Genomic DNA, 14,348 nt, shown 5'->3' on the forward strand with positions numbered 1-14,348 from the left:
ATCAAAGCAAGCTCTGCACCTCCTCGCTTTATTTTTATTTTATGTTAACTGCATTCCTTTGAAGGACACTTATTCCCCAGACTTGCTGTTTCTCTGTTATCTGCTTTGACTCGGAAGATTGCTCAGGGATCCCACTGTACAAACCTGCTAGAATTCACAGAAACTGGGAGCAAAATTCTTAAAGAGGGCAATTATTGAGGGAACTGGATTAATGATCTGTCATCACAATTTAGCCACATTCACCACTGACCTTTCACAGAGAGGATGCTCTTGATAAATGTAGTTCATTACCGAGTTCTGACATGAAAACAGAATGGCACTCTGTGTTTCTTGGCAGGCTGATCAATATTTTATCTGCCAAACCATGCAGAAGTGCTAAACAGGATGAATTACGTAGCCGCTGCAAAACAGAGCAAGAAGCGCCGTCGCTCGGTGTGAGCAGAGCATGTAAATGTGACAGTGGCCACACTTTAGCAATCAGACCTTAGCAATCAGCTGGGTTTTTCTTTTAATTTTCTTCTGTCTTATTGTTTTTTCTGTGCCTGCCTGTGTGTTTGTTTTGGTTTTGGTTTTTTTTTTTTTTGAATTTGAACACTGTCAGGCTTCACTGGTTTTGAAAGTGCTGTAAACAGATAAAAAGGGTTTGTTTTCGGAGATCTCCCCTGATGTGGAGGGGGAATCGTGAGCTTTCCTGGCCGGGGGGGTGTTGCAGTCGGTTCCTTGCTTTCGGCTCCATCCTACATCCCACGACCGTGGCTGCTGCAGGAGCAGGGCTTGGAGATGGAGATCCACTGCAGGCTGCTGCCAGATGTATTTAGTGGTCCATTTCTACCCCCAAAAATTGCCAGAAATCCCTGTATTTTGAGCGTGGCAAGTGTATTGAGGTTTTATCCAAAGAGCGCATGAGGGAGCTTCACCTTGTGTGAGGTTTGTTTGAAAGTCACCAGCGTTTTCTTCTGAGGGCTACGAAGTGGGATGTAGAGCTCACAGGGAGGACACAGGCTGATCTCCAACGGTGGGATGGAAACAAAGGCATCTCTGCCCAGAGCATGCTACCCCAGGACAGAACCCATGCAGCTTTTCCTGGGGAAGGCTTGTGTTTGTTGTACAAAGCGTTGCTATCAGATTAGGTTTGTGTTCAAAAAGTGGGATGGCCATTGGTAGAAGTGATGCAGCGTCTCTTAAAATGGTGAAGGTGGCCTTTTAATGATTCAATTTTTTTTTTAATTCCTGATCTGGAATCCAAAGATAGCGGTATTATCTGTTGTTATTAAAGTTCATGTAAGAAACCCCTGTGTTAAATGAACAGCATTTTAGTTTTGATGCCAGATGCCTGTGGTATGCCCTTACCTGTCCTCTTCTCCTGGACTCAGCAGAATAAATCACAATGGGGTTATGCTTAAAGATGGAAAAGGAATATGTGTGACTTTTTTCTCACCAGCCCTTGTATAAAGTAGTGGAGAAAGATGATCAAGTAAGTGAAGAAGTAGTTTAGGGCATGGAAGGCAGGATAGCGGATTTAGCTCATCCCAAATCTGTGTCTCTGGCTCTCTATGTTTTGGTTCCCCCAGCTGGGTGGTGGGAATGGTGCCCTGAGCCCATCAGTAGGCGATAGGGACGGGATCAGCTGGCAGTGGTACAACACAGGCACTGAAAGCACACACAGTGGCATTTCTAGTATTCAAAAACAGGGAAGGGTAAGGAAGAAGTCCTTCGAAACCCATTTCAGAAGAGCGGTGGTGGTGACATCCTAGAGTGCAGGCTGGGAGACCCACCTCCAAGCAAGCCACCTCTGGAAATACAAAGCTTGTCTGAGCAGGTCCCGATTGTGAACAGAATCCAGGTCCCTGGGAAGCCATAACAAGGAAACCAAGCTGAGAGACATCCATTAAAGTAGACCTACCAATGAGAGCAGTCTGAGATGAGATAAACTGCTAATGATGAGCTCCTGTTGCAAAGGAAACTGCTGGGGGCACTTAGCAAAGCGGAGACAAGAATGGGGATAAGTGAAAGGGCATCCAGATGGTTTTTTCTGTGATTCTTTTTGTTTAACAGCTACGGTTATAATACCTCAAAGGACAGCAATCATCCCGGAGGTAGCAGTGTTGCCGGAAGCCTAAAGAGACAGTATTTAGTAGATAAAGCTGGTGGATCCCAGGCACAATGTAAGAAGATTACGAGTGTCATGGACAGCAGGAGAGAGGCGGGTGGGAAGGAGAGAAAATACAGAGTTGTCCTTTGCAAGACCTGTACAACCAGCTCCGAGGAAGGAGTCTGTTAGCAGTCTCCATAGGGAAGACAGGTTAAAAGATGAAATAATAACGCCTAGTAAAGGAGGGGAAGGATCTTTACTACAGGCGAGCCTAGCTGTCCTTGGCATCAGCTTGCCAAACGATTCCAGTTACCTTAATGTGTCTCCTCCTTTCCTGGATGGACAGGAGGAGGAGGGGATGTGGCGATGTCTTTTACTGGGTGCCTCCAGCATCCATGTCTGGTCACTGCAGTGCTTTAGCGCTGACCTTTGGTGCAGGTCGCGCAGCAAAACATCAGCTCAGACATCCCAAGCACGAATGATTTTGCGAGAAACACTTCGGCCAAATTTACTCTAAAGTCATCGTTTCAGGTCAGAGTATTTCCTTTGACCTGGAGTGGTTTTCCCACTGTTTTTCCATTACAGTGAGATTAAATATATCAATTATATATTTATATGCATATATATATATTACAGGTTTAGTCCGTTTTCCTATCAATCTTTCAGTTCAGCCGAAGAAGCACAAATTATTAATCTGACACCCCCGGGACAGAACTTTATTGCTTTTGCTCGTCGGGTGCTGCTGAGCAGCTCTGCAGCGCCTGCCTGTGCCTCGCTGCAGCCATCAGTTCAGAGGTGTGAGACCCGCGGAGTCTGTCACATTCACACCGTGGAGAGATGCCGAGGGATCCGCTTCCAGCGGAGCTGAAGAGTGTAGTTTTTCTCTAGAGGGAGGTGAAGGTAATGAGGTTTTGGAGCAGTTTTAAACGGGGCTGAAAGCACCTTGTGACCTTCCGACTGTGGCGTGGGTTAACAGCACGTGAAACTGAACTTATTTTTTAAATAGGAAACATAATTGTCTTATTGCTGGTTTTCTTTGCTGTGGATGTGGTGGAATGGCATTATCCTGCCACGCAGGATGAGCCTGTGCTGGGTCCCTGACCCCGGACACGGTGTAGTGGTGGTGAGGGGAAAAGTATTGTGAGTTTATAGCAGGATTTGGGAATTGCTGGCAGAGGCTGTCACCACCTCTGTCCTTCCGTGGTTCCCTTTATTTCTCTTTTTGTACCCGTCACATTTGCCTGGAGGCTGCAGCGTGGCTGTGACCTTCCAAAAGTCCCCAGATGAGCACATCTACCCTGAGCTGCCTTGCAGCCCAGATGAGCGTGTACTTTTTTGAAAAGAGCAGTTTTGTGGTGGCTTTGTTTTCAGAGCATGGAAAAATCTTGGGGGGGTTATAATGCAGCAAAAGGAAATCACCACCTCCTAGCTCACACCGTGTAATCCAGAGCCTGGACACGTCACCAGTGGGTGACCTGGTCAGGTCCCACACAGGCAGAAATAGAGATGCAGCGTTTGGATTCAAACATCTGCTCCTGGCACATATTGCTGATATTTTGCCATTGCATTAACACAGGATTCATGCTGAAAATGCTGTTTAATCATGCAGTTCTGCTCAGTTTTGGCTGAGGTGCCAGCATTCGAGGAACTATCACACCCAGTTAGTTCCCCAGGTGGGTGCTTGGTATCACACTGGTCCCAGGGATGCCGTTAGCCAGGGAAGTTGTCAATATAAGCTTAATAAAGTGAGAAGGGCTGTTGGAAGAGATGAGGGGCTTCAGAAGCACTTGGGTCCTTTTGCAATTCTGCCTTTTGTGGTCAGAAAGAGGGTTAAGGTGGAGGTGAGTCAGTCAGAAGGCTACCGAGGGAGGAAGGCTGGGAAAGCACTGCCCCAGGCAAAAGTTAGGGGGTATCTGCAAAAAAGACCCAACTGCAGAAAATAAAAGGTCCGGAGGCTGTAAAGGAAGAGCTGCTTTGGCATAAGCTACTGGCAAAAGCTGATAGGAGGAAGAAGTGAGAAATAAAAAGGGTTAAAGAAGCTGTGAGGTGAGCAGATCTGCTGGCTGCAATGCACATGTAGGCGCCAGTGTGAGGTGGTCCCTTCTGTGGGGAGGACCACATAAGTGGGACAGCCCACCCGTGTGTCACCACCTGGCTTGCCTGGAGCCGTGTTCATGAATGGAAACCACAAAGCAGAAACAGAGGTGGAAGCAAATTAAATAGATTTCCCTGTCTTTATTAGCCTTGGATACATCTCTGGGGTTAAGATTTGACTGAAGAGAAAGGAAAACTCCAGCTCAGAAAAACTATTATTGCAGTAGCTAAAATGGTACTTACAAGAGGATTGCAGAACTGCTTGATTACACTGGATAGGCAATTTTTCTCTTAAATAAGCACATGATTGGAAGAAATAAATTTCTTCAAACTGCCTTCACAATAGTCATCAAATGACATGGTTGGAAAAAAACACTCCAAACCCCCCAGAAATAGTAAACAAGATTAATAGTAACCGAGTAGCCTCTCTTTTTTTGCAGAAAATGAGACTGATCCCATGTGGGACCAAGAGCTCTTTGGAGGTTGTTTAGAGAGAAGGAAAAATTTTGCAACTGCTCAGTACCCCTGAGCAGCAAGAAGCTCTCAAAGCTAGAAGGGTCTGAGTTCAGGTTGGAAAATAAGCCTTGTATTGCAGTTATTGCTCAGGTAGCAGTAGGGCACTGACCTCACCGGAGAACACGTGTCCAGTCTCTGTGTCCTCTCTCACCTTCTCAAGTCACAGTGCTTTTGAAGTTGTGAACACAAAGTATGAAGGGTGAAAAAAAAAATCGTGACAGTAGATGGGTTTGCTGTCAGAGAAATGCCTCCCACCTGGAATTGTAATTGGGTTTTGGTTGGAGCGGGACCAGAGGACCAAAAATGGTGCAGCTCAGCAGGAAAAGGACACTAGTTGTCAGTATGCAAGGGTTTTTTGTTATTTTTCAGAAGAGTAACGTTTGGAGTCTTTGGGGAGCTGATCTACAAGGGTATTGTCCCTTAAACTGAGGTGAGACCAGGTTCTCTCAGCTTTAATCCAACAGGGTCAGTGATGGGACTTAAAATAAAAAAGTTGTTTTAAAACCATCATTATAGAGAATAAGGGATCTACATTGTAGATGATATTACAGAGAAACGGACATCTAACAGAAGAGCAGAATGTGTCGGTACCATTGGTGGGTGATGGTTGATGCCCACACAGTGTGGGACAGCTGGAGCATGAGGGTGCTCCAGGGTCCACTCCAAGGCAGAGTCAGCCAGGTTCCTGCAAGGCTCCAGCCGCTGTGGTCTGAAAAAAAAAAAAAAAAAAAAAAAAGAGATTTGCACAAAAAAGACAGTTGCCATTCTTCATTCTGCCAAGCTCTGCCAGACAGCAGCTGAGCAGAAAAGGGCCACAACATCTTATACCACTTTGAGCATTGGATGTTTCTCCTCTAAGAGGATGCCTTTAAATCAGAGCAAGGCGTTCCCTGGGGAAGAACCATGGAAGAGCTGGCTGCTGCGAGCACAGCAGGAGCTTTCAGGGTCATGAAGGCTTAATGTGATTCCTCCAGCCAAGCCAGCATCACTTCAGAGTGAGTAGCTTGAGGGCTTTTCTGTGATAATAAACCTTTTTTTCCTGGTCAGTGGCTGAGGAAAGCATTCAGGGCGGTCTGCAGGGTGATGGGTGCAGGCACCAGCAGCACCCCAGCCACAGGGGCTCCCTGCAGCCCTGCGCTCCTCACTGTCCCTTCGTTTTACCACCTTGGGCTGCCTTTAAGGATTCATTAAGACCAGCTCCATGTTTGGGCACAGGGTGATGCTCAGGGCTGCCGTTTATTTATGCTCGTGGCACTTTCTAAACGTCAGCTTCCCCAGGTTTATTTTTTTACTTTATAAGCACAGGATAGATGAATTTATTTTAACTTCACAAAACTGTAGAGCCAATTTAATATGGGTGGGGATTACAAAACTGAGTGTGGAAGTCTGTAACCGAGGCCCTATAATCTGGACGGTAACATGCTGGAGAGCATCCTTGACAGCAGGATTTGGAAAAACTGCCAGCTATTACAAAAGGTAACGACTACGGGAGCTCCTCGAGGACAGAGCTGAGCTGTGCCGTGTATGCAGACAAACCTGTCTTTGGGTCTTTTTTTTTTCCCCCTTTAGGAGCTTGGTCCTTTCAAAAGATCAAGGCGAACGCTCGTGGTCCAGTAAATCGGTCTTATCTTTTAGGTGACACCTGTACAATGGCAGACTACAGCCGGCTCAAAAGCATCCTCCTGGACCTGCAGGCTCATCGGAGGAGCCCACCGAGCCGCCCGGCCGAGGACAGAGCATCCCAGAAGCGCCACTTAGTTGAAGAGATGTTTAAGCACTTGGATATAAACAACGATGGGCATCTCAGCAGCTCTGAACTGGCTCAGGTGAGTTTATTGTTCAATGGAAATGGAATTATGAAGTGGATTGTGGTTGTTTTTTTTTTTCATTCAAAGTGTGAATTGAATGTAACGCAGCAGTGCTCTTGTGAGAACAGTCGTTTGTAACTGGCCGGCCGGCAGCAGGTAAAGGAGGAAAATCTGCCGCTGAACACAACTCTCTCTCTGCATCTCTGGGGAGACGCTGTTGTCTCAAACATTTGAAGCTCCTCTACAAACAAAAAAACATGGCAGCTTTCCAGCCCCGTCCTTGCTCCTGAAAATAGATACTAATCCTCACTGCTAACCGTCATCTTCTGAACTATTTCCAGCTAGCCAGCTTGGGGAGAATTAATTTGGATTTTTAGGTGTATGCAAGTTAGGCAGAAATCCCTTAATTCTTCCTCCCTGCCTTCTGGACCGTGCATTAACGTGTAGTGACATGACAGCAAAGTTGGAACGGTTTTTTTTAACAGATTTATTTTCCCAAAATCTCTAAGCAGATACTGAAATGTTGTTCAGCAGAACCTAATAATGATAGAAAAGGTGAGAGCTTGAAAAAAACCTGTTATTTCTCATTATGGGCGCATTGTGCTTTTGGAATTCATCTCATGGGTAAAATGAATGGAACACGCAGCCCAGGCCCTCAAGCCACCTGCTCTCTGTCCTCAACTTGCTCTTTGCTTGGGAAGACTTGAGAAAACAGTTATAGAATCATAGAACGGTTTGGGTTGGAAGGGATCTTAAAGACCACCCAGTGCCACCCCCTGCCCTGGGCAGGGACACCTCCCACCAGACCAAGTTGCTCCAAGCCCCCTCCAACCTGGCCTTGAACCCCTCCAGGGATGGGGCAGCCACAGCTTCTCTGGGCAACAGTCCTGTAAATAGGAGAAAACTCATTATGCCAGAGGTGGGAAAATGTTGTCTTTTCCATTTCATGGTGTCATCCATGAGAAGGATTAGAAGCAAACCCCTTTTACAAGACTTTTTGAAGCCAGAACCTGCCTGGGGCCCGTTCCAGTCTCCAAAGCTGGCCCTTCAACCTTTGCTCGGTAGTAGCATCTCGTCTGCTCTCCCGCATCCTGGTGAACATGATGTGGGGTGCTGTTTTTGCCTGTCAATGCAGGCTGGGAGCATGCAGGGGGACAGATGCCAACTCACTCCTCCCTGAGCTCGCTCCCAGGTAGGACAGTTTGTGCTGAACTTTAATCCTCAGGCTGTTGACATGATGCACGAGCCTTTCTGCACAATGCAAAGTGTCAGCGTAAATTCCCTTAGATCTCAGGGCTATGAATATATACAATACTTCATCTACATGCGATGATATTTTTTTTATAAAGACATGGTATGTATGAGAAAACACTTTTATCTGAATTCAAAGCCAGCTTTTGCATAGTGACGTCTAAATGTCTGTTCTACTCTCCAATTTTTTCCCCTTTTTACATGAAACTTACTCCGTCAGGATATTAAAACGCAAGTGGCGTGGAAATAAAGGTTTGGCAGCCTGCAGGCCATTACCATTAGGAGGAAACAATGACCTGCATTTTAAAGGAGCAGGGCTTGGTGCGTTAAGGTCTGCTGCAAAGTTACCATGGGCTTTGTTTGCAGATGTGCTTGGAGCTCAGGTCTCTCTCACAAGAGCAAGCGTAGACCTTGGCTACTATTATTTCAATTTTTCTCTTCTCACTGTTACAAAAATTGGTAAATGGGCTTGCACATCTGGAGCATGCTTCCATTTGATGGACCAGAATACTTTCAGCCCTCAGCTAGGAGCCCTCTCACCCAAACATCCTCCACAAAGGCTTGCCACCAGCATGGCTGAGTTGACGACGTGATCACCTCTCAAAAGATGAAATAATGCCAGTTAATGTAGTAGATAGATAAGCCATGGCTACTTTTAATCCTGAGCTGAGTGGCACTGATCTTGGACCCCTTGGTGGCAGCGTGGCCAAAGTCCCAACCAGGCCAACCCAACCAGGGTTCTCACAGCAGCAGGATTCACAGTTTATGTGTCAAATCTTATTTTTCTTGTTAGAAAACAACACGGTGATTTTCATCTGGTTTTACATGACCAGTTTATTCACGCAGTTTTCAAGGGATTTTTTTTTTTTTAGGTAATGAGCAATTTTTATTTCCTGTGTTATAGCCTTAACAGAAATTGTCTTGCCTTGTTAGGTAGATCTGGGATTGATTTGTGTTGCCTCTTTAATTTGAAGCTCTCTGCAACTTTAAAATTCCCCCAGCGATGGGAGTTTCATTGCCCGTGGGTAGAGGCAGCTGAAATGAAGGTGGTGCAGCGGGACCTCGTTCTCTCTGGCGGCTGGATGAGCTGCTGCTGTGCATTTTCTTTGTTTTATTTAAAAGAAAAATAGTCTCTCGAGCACAATAACCTTGTCTGCAAGGAAAAACTCGAGGCAGGTAATGTGCACTGCTGCAGAAAAAAGTCATTTTTAAGACCTGAAGGGGGATCTTTAGGAGGCTCATTGGATGGATTCACCCCAAAGGAGAAGCTGGAGGCAGAGTCCTCCAGAGAGGACAGTCCTACACTGGGGGGCAGCACCAGGAACTGGGAGACAGCGAGGATCTTTGCCCACTCCTTTGATCTCCACAACAGAATTGCTTTGATCAAAAAGATGGCAGGGACCTTAAAGACCATCCAGTGCCACCCCCTGCCCTGGGCAGGGACACCTCCCACCAGACCAAGTTGCTCCAAGCCCCCTCCAACCTGGCCTTGAACCCCTCCAGGGATGGGGCAGCCACAGCTTCTCTGGGCAACCTGGGCCAGGCTCTCACCACCCTCAGAGTGAAAAATTCCTTCCTGATATTTAATCTAAATCTCCCCTCTTTCCAGACCCCTCTATTCAGAGCTGCTTTACCTCCTGGCTGCTGGTGGACCCTATCGAATAGTTTCCCTCTGGACCCGGCAGTGTGAAATGGTTGTGTAGTTTTGCAGCTGTGGGTGTGCAGGGCTATTAACAAGGGTGGTAATTGGAATGTTATTTCCATTTAAAACTTTCATGTAGTTTAAAGTCGGATTCATAAATCTACTGAATTTGTTGCAGCTGAAGTGTTTTGTGTTGGGGTGTTTTTTTTTCCTGACGTTAAATCAAAAGCACTGGTAAAAACTTGTCAGTCTTATGAAAAGTTAATCAATTTTCAATACAAAGGTAGACAAAGGGAAATTTCCATCTTTAGAAGATTGATCTTGGAAGTTATGGTTGATCTCACTTTTATTGAACATTTTTACTTGCTAGGTGAAGGGTCATTTTTTTAGCATTATTACTTTAAATTGCTTCAATATAATGGGCCAAGACTGGAATAGTAAATAAAAGAGTCCCTGGGCTACAACAAAAAGCCTTCCTGCCTGGAAGATGCAACATTTCAGCAGTTTTCTTCATGTTCTACAATAAATTCAGGGAACCCTATGTTTTCATTATGCTTAGGTCTGATTTTGGCTATTTGCTAACTTGGATGTACAGCTTCTAAAGCTCTCTTCATTTTTAACGTAGAATGTGTGAAATGTTTAGAATACATAAGAAACAACCTGTCAGGGGCTGGAAAAACACATTGGTATTGAATACAGCATCTACTCTTGCCCATTCTTGTCCAAAAAGCAAGGAATACAATTTTGTCTTTACCTACAGAGGAGAGAGGGAAAACAGACTTTCCTTTTTCCCTGTTGAACATTTATTTTTCAATACATTTGTGAAGTGAAAATGCACTTCTGTGCTGCTGCTGAAGGAAGAGGCTCCTCACCCTCACATCCATGGCACATGAATTGCAGCAGGAATGTGAATATCAGTTCTATCTAGATACAAAGCAAATATGCAATGATAGGTACAATATATCAATATATATTTCCCCAAAGGTTGTTTAATGGAAAATCTACTGGGTGAGCCACGACAGCAGTCTGTAGCTTTACATTATATGTAGGATTTCCTGTTCTCTTTGCTACAGCTAATGAAGAAAGAGGACCTGGAAGATGATTTATTGGATTGTACACTAGAAGACCTTCTGCGGTTTGATGATTACAACAATGATGGCCGCTTAACCCTGCAGGAGCTCTATACAGCCTTCCGTGAGTCCCAATGCTTTTGTCTGTCCTGGGTGTTGAAAGCGTGCAAATACCTGTGATGGCAATGTTGTCTTCCCAGACAGAGTCAGCAAAGATAATCCCTTTTTGTGTTTAATGCCATAAAAATACTATGGAAGGCTTGTTTCTAAAGGTTGCTGTGCTCCAAAGGATAAGCATGAACTAGGAGGTTGGTAAAAGTGTGTGGGACTTACTGTTTTCTTGTGTATTTTGTTGTGCTTCTTGTTGATGGCAATGGTGAACTGGCCAGGTCTGTAGAACTGAGTATGTGGTTTCTGAGTAACCCTGAGAAAGCAGGGTTGAAACCTGTCCAAATGTCTTGTGGTGATGTGAGTTAGTTTGCTGTGGTGTTTTACTGAATATTCTGCCTGGGAATTATGTTTTCTGCCATTTGTTCACATGTGGATTGTGGCGTGCAATCTCAATACGTATCTTGACACCGTTTGCAAGCATCCCTAGATCACTGAGCTACTTAAACAATGTGAAAAAATAAGTACTTATGTTATCCTATTTATCTTCATAACTTTACGTTCATGCTCTAAGTTAAGCATTCATTGAAGTGCTTCCCTGGAAAAGGCCCACATTGTCTCCTTCACCTGGATGATAAAAAGTTTTATTGATGCTCATCCCTTTGGGATGCTAAAAAAGAAAGAAAATGTTGGGGGAGGGAGTTGCAATAATTAGGATAGTGAGCTACAGAGTACTTGTGTGTGGTTCATCAAAGACGTTGGTAATGCTCTTTAAAGAAAACTGTTGAGTGCAGGTAAAAGGCCGATAACAAGCTGGTTACCTCTTAAGTGGGATTCTCAAATCTTTGGCATTTTAAAGACAAAGTAATTTCAGTACCTCTTGGTTCCATGTTCTAAACCAGGGCACCGTGCTCCAGAGCCTGGTGGGTGGGAACAGCTTGGTCTGTGTGAGATTCACCCTGTGCCCTGCATCAGCAAATTCCTCATTGATGCTCTTTGGCAAGCCACGATGCTAATGCAGAACCTCTACTTTTTTTTTTTTTTTTTTTTGTTAAATATCCTGTTTTCTAAAGAGAATGGTTTGTTTTCTTGACTTCTGGCTTTTCATTACAAAATAAACCCCAACTTTGGATAATAATGTTTAAAGCGCTTTAAAATTAGCCCCAGTTGTCACCTTGGACCTGTTTGAACTGCATATGCATTTAATTCAACTGAGCACACTCAAACCAGCAGATATACAGTAAAACATAAAACCTCATACATTAAGAAGGCCATAAAGTGAATTAACCCAGCTATAAAGGCTTGACATGCAGTTATTTGGGAGCATATTTGGATCAATGGGTTCTCAAAGTCACAGCAACTCAAAGCTAAATTCCGAGAGTCATTTCTATGAGTTTTTGGTTCAGTGAATTTTAAGTAGGCAATGAAAAGAAGACAAGTACAAAATATTAGCCAATGAACAGAGATAGTAATCGATAAACCACAAAAATATTGTAACAAAACCCAGGGCGTAACAATGAATGTCTATCAAAAGGATTTTGTATATGAGGAGTATTGTTTTCCATCTGAAGCTGACAATCAGACTTATTCTCGATTTTCAATTTTCCCAGATTCTCCACTTTTATCTAGAGTGGTTAGTGGCTCATCAGTTTTTAATTTAAAACCAAAGTTTATTGCTTGCAGCTTTAGAAATTTTGGGGACTCTGTAAGGGAACTTTAGTGCTTGGGGAAAATATATCTTTCTCCTTTATTACACAATGTAGGAAAAACATCTCAAAAATACTTCAAACACTTGTCTTAAGCACACACTTTGTTTTGCAGTCCTTTAAGTGTTTATGAAATTTGTGCATTGTTCTGAGCCAGAATTTGGCTTGCAACAGTAGTTTAAAGGTACAACATCCCGCACATTTTTCATGTTTGTGGCCCGTTAGGGGTGATCTTTTTATTGCTTGAAATTCACCCAAGCCACTCATTTTTGCATGCTGGCAGCAGGCTGTGGGGATGGCTGCTCAGCAAGCCCAGGAACATAATTACCAGAATTCAGTGACATCAGAAAGTCTCAATCTAATTTATCCTCTCAAAAACTCCGTTACATCTGTTTGGGTGCCCCATGCTCGGGTAGAGTGTCGCAGTCTTGGAAAGGTTTGAAGATGACCTTGATAATGTGAAGAGCTTTCCAATTTGTCATTCTCGTGCTGCTTGAGAAGTTGCATTTCATGTTAAAGAGTCTTGTGGCCTTTCTGTAACTCACAGAGCCCCAAAACTGTCTCTTTTTCTCTCTCCACGTGTCTTTTGCTTTCTCTTGACCCATCATCTCTCTCCAAGACCCACAGACATTTAAAGAGTATTTTTGATCCCCATCTGTGCTGATCGGCTGTAAATGGGTAAAAAATGCATGGATGAGAAGAATCCAATCTCTTACTTTTTTTGAAATGTGGTTTCACCCTTACAAGCTCTACATCTAATAGGTGCTAGTTTTAATAATAATTTCTAATCATGCTAATCATTTGCATACACTTCTTAATGTACAGTTTTGGATTATGGGCAGAAATAGCAGCTCTCCTACTAACACTATCCTCTTTCATCTGATTTCCTGAAAGTTCTTTTGTTCCTGAATCCCAAAAATACAACTTCTAGGAGTTTGCTTCCATGCATGGGGATAACTAGAAATATTATTTAACACAGGATTAAAGTATCGCTTTTCAAATCAACTTCATCATACATAGGTAATGTATGAGATTGGTCAAATGCTCTCCTGGCAGCTCTGGAAAGAGCAACTTGTAGACATCTTCTAATTTCTCATTAGTAAATTTAATTAGATAAGCAGGCTCAGGATGATAATTTTAAAAAATAATTTTTAATATGATGATCTCGAGATACATTCCAAAAATAGAAAACTAGCAAGTATATTTGCCTCTTGTCTTTTCTTTATATTGTCACAAAGATTCAATATATGAGTAATAAATAAAAGGCTTAGCTGTCATAAGAGCTAAAGCAGAGTGTGCATCTAATTAATCAGCGTGGAGAGAGTCTGGTGAATTGGCAAGCACATCACCCAGCTGAGTCATACTTTAAATATGCTCAGACAAGTGATTTTTGGATATAACTTCTGGAACTGTATCCGACTGGAGGTCATTAGAATTAGGCATGTCACTTTTGGCATTCCTGTTGTCTTCCCTAATGGGAAAGTAGCAAGTTGGCAGATGTGAAAGCCAAGCTGAAGAAAAAAAATCAGCGTAATCTTCTAGATCTATATTATCATCAATGTGGACAGGTCAATTTGTAATACAAATATGTCGAAGAGAGGGAAAACATGCATTCCATCAAACTGGCTTTATCTTGTCAACGTTGTTTAGCTAATAGGAAGTTATTAACCCTATGATAAAAGCCCCTTGAATTCTAGCTCATTGGCAATTACAGCACTCTCCTAAGCAACATCCCCTTCTTGCAGGTTGCCTTTGCATGTCGTTAAATTTGGGGAAGCACAGAAAAGGCCTCTTGCAGGGGTCTCTGCTACCCCGCAGCAGCTCTTCCCAGTAGGTCACACTGGATTTACACAGCTTTTTGACTGAGGTTGTGTAAAAAACTGGGGATGTTCCAGTAGGTCAAATTAGAAATTATACCCCAAGGTAATTTCCCTGTCTCGACACCATCGTGTCTTACTGCTCTCACCTTGAGGTGCAGCTCTTAAAGGCTGTTGTATCACACAGATTGTAGTGGCTCTGCAGTGGCATTTTGAGATCCTTAATTTCATATCTGGACACCAA

At 43.7% G+C, this 14,348-nt stretch overlaps 1 protein-coding gene across 2 annotated transcripts in view; it reads left to right on the forward strand.

Moving 5' to 3' along the window:
* FSTL4 (follistatin like 4) overlaps positions 1–14,348 on the forward strand; it is a 234,559-nt gene that overhangs the window by 120,344 nt on the left and 99,867 nt on the right. For both annotated transcript variants that reach the window (XM_074156169.1, XM_074156168.1), the window contains exons 4-5: positions 6,338–6,528; positions 10,477–10,597. In XM_074156169.1, the coding sequence (XP_074012270.1) occupies positions 6,338–6,528; positions 10,477–10,597 (312 nt within the window). The remainder of the gene's footprint in view (positions 1–6,337; positions 6,529–10,476; positions 10,598–14,348) is intronic.

Source organism: Numenius arquata, chromosome 11 (assembly GCF_964106895.1).
Source record: "Numenius arquata chromosome 11, bNumArq3.hap1.1, whole genome shotgun sequence".
In the NCBI taxonomy this organism is placed as follows: domain Eukaryota; kingdom Metazoa; phylum Chordata; class Aves; order Charadriiformes; family Scolopacidae; genus Numenius; species Numenius arquata.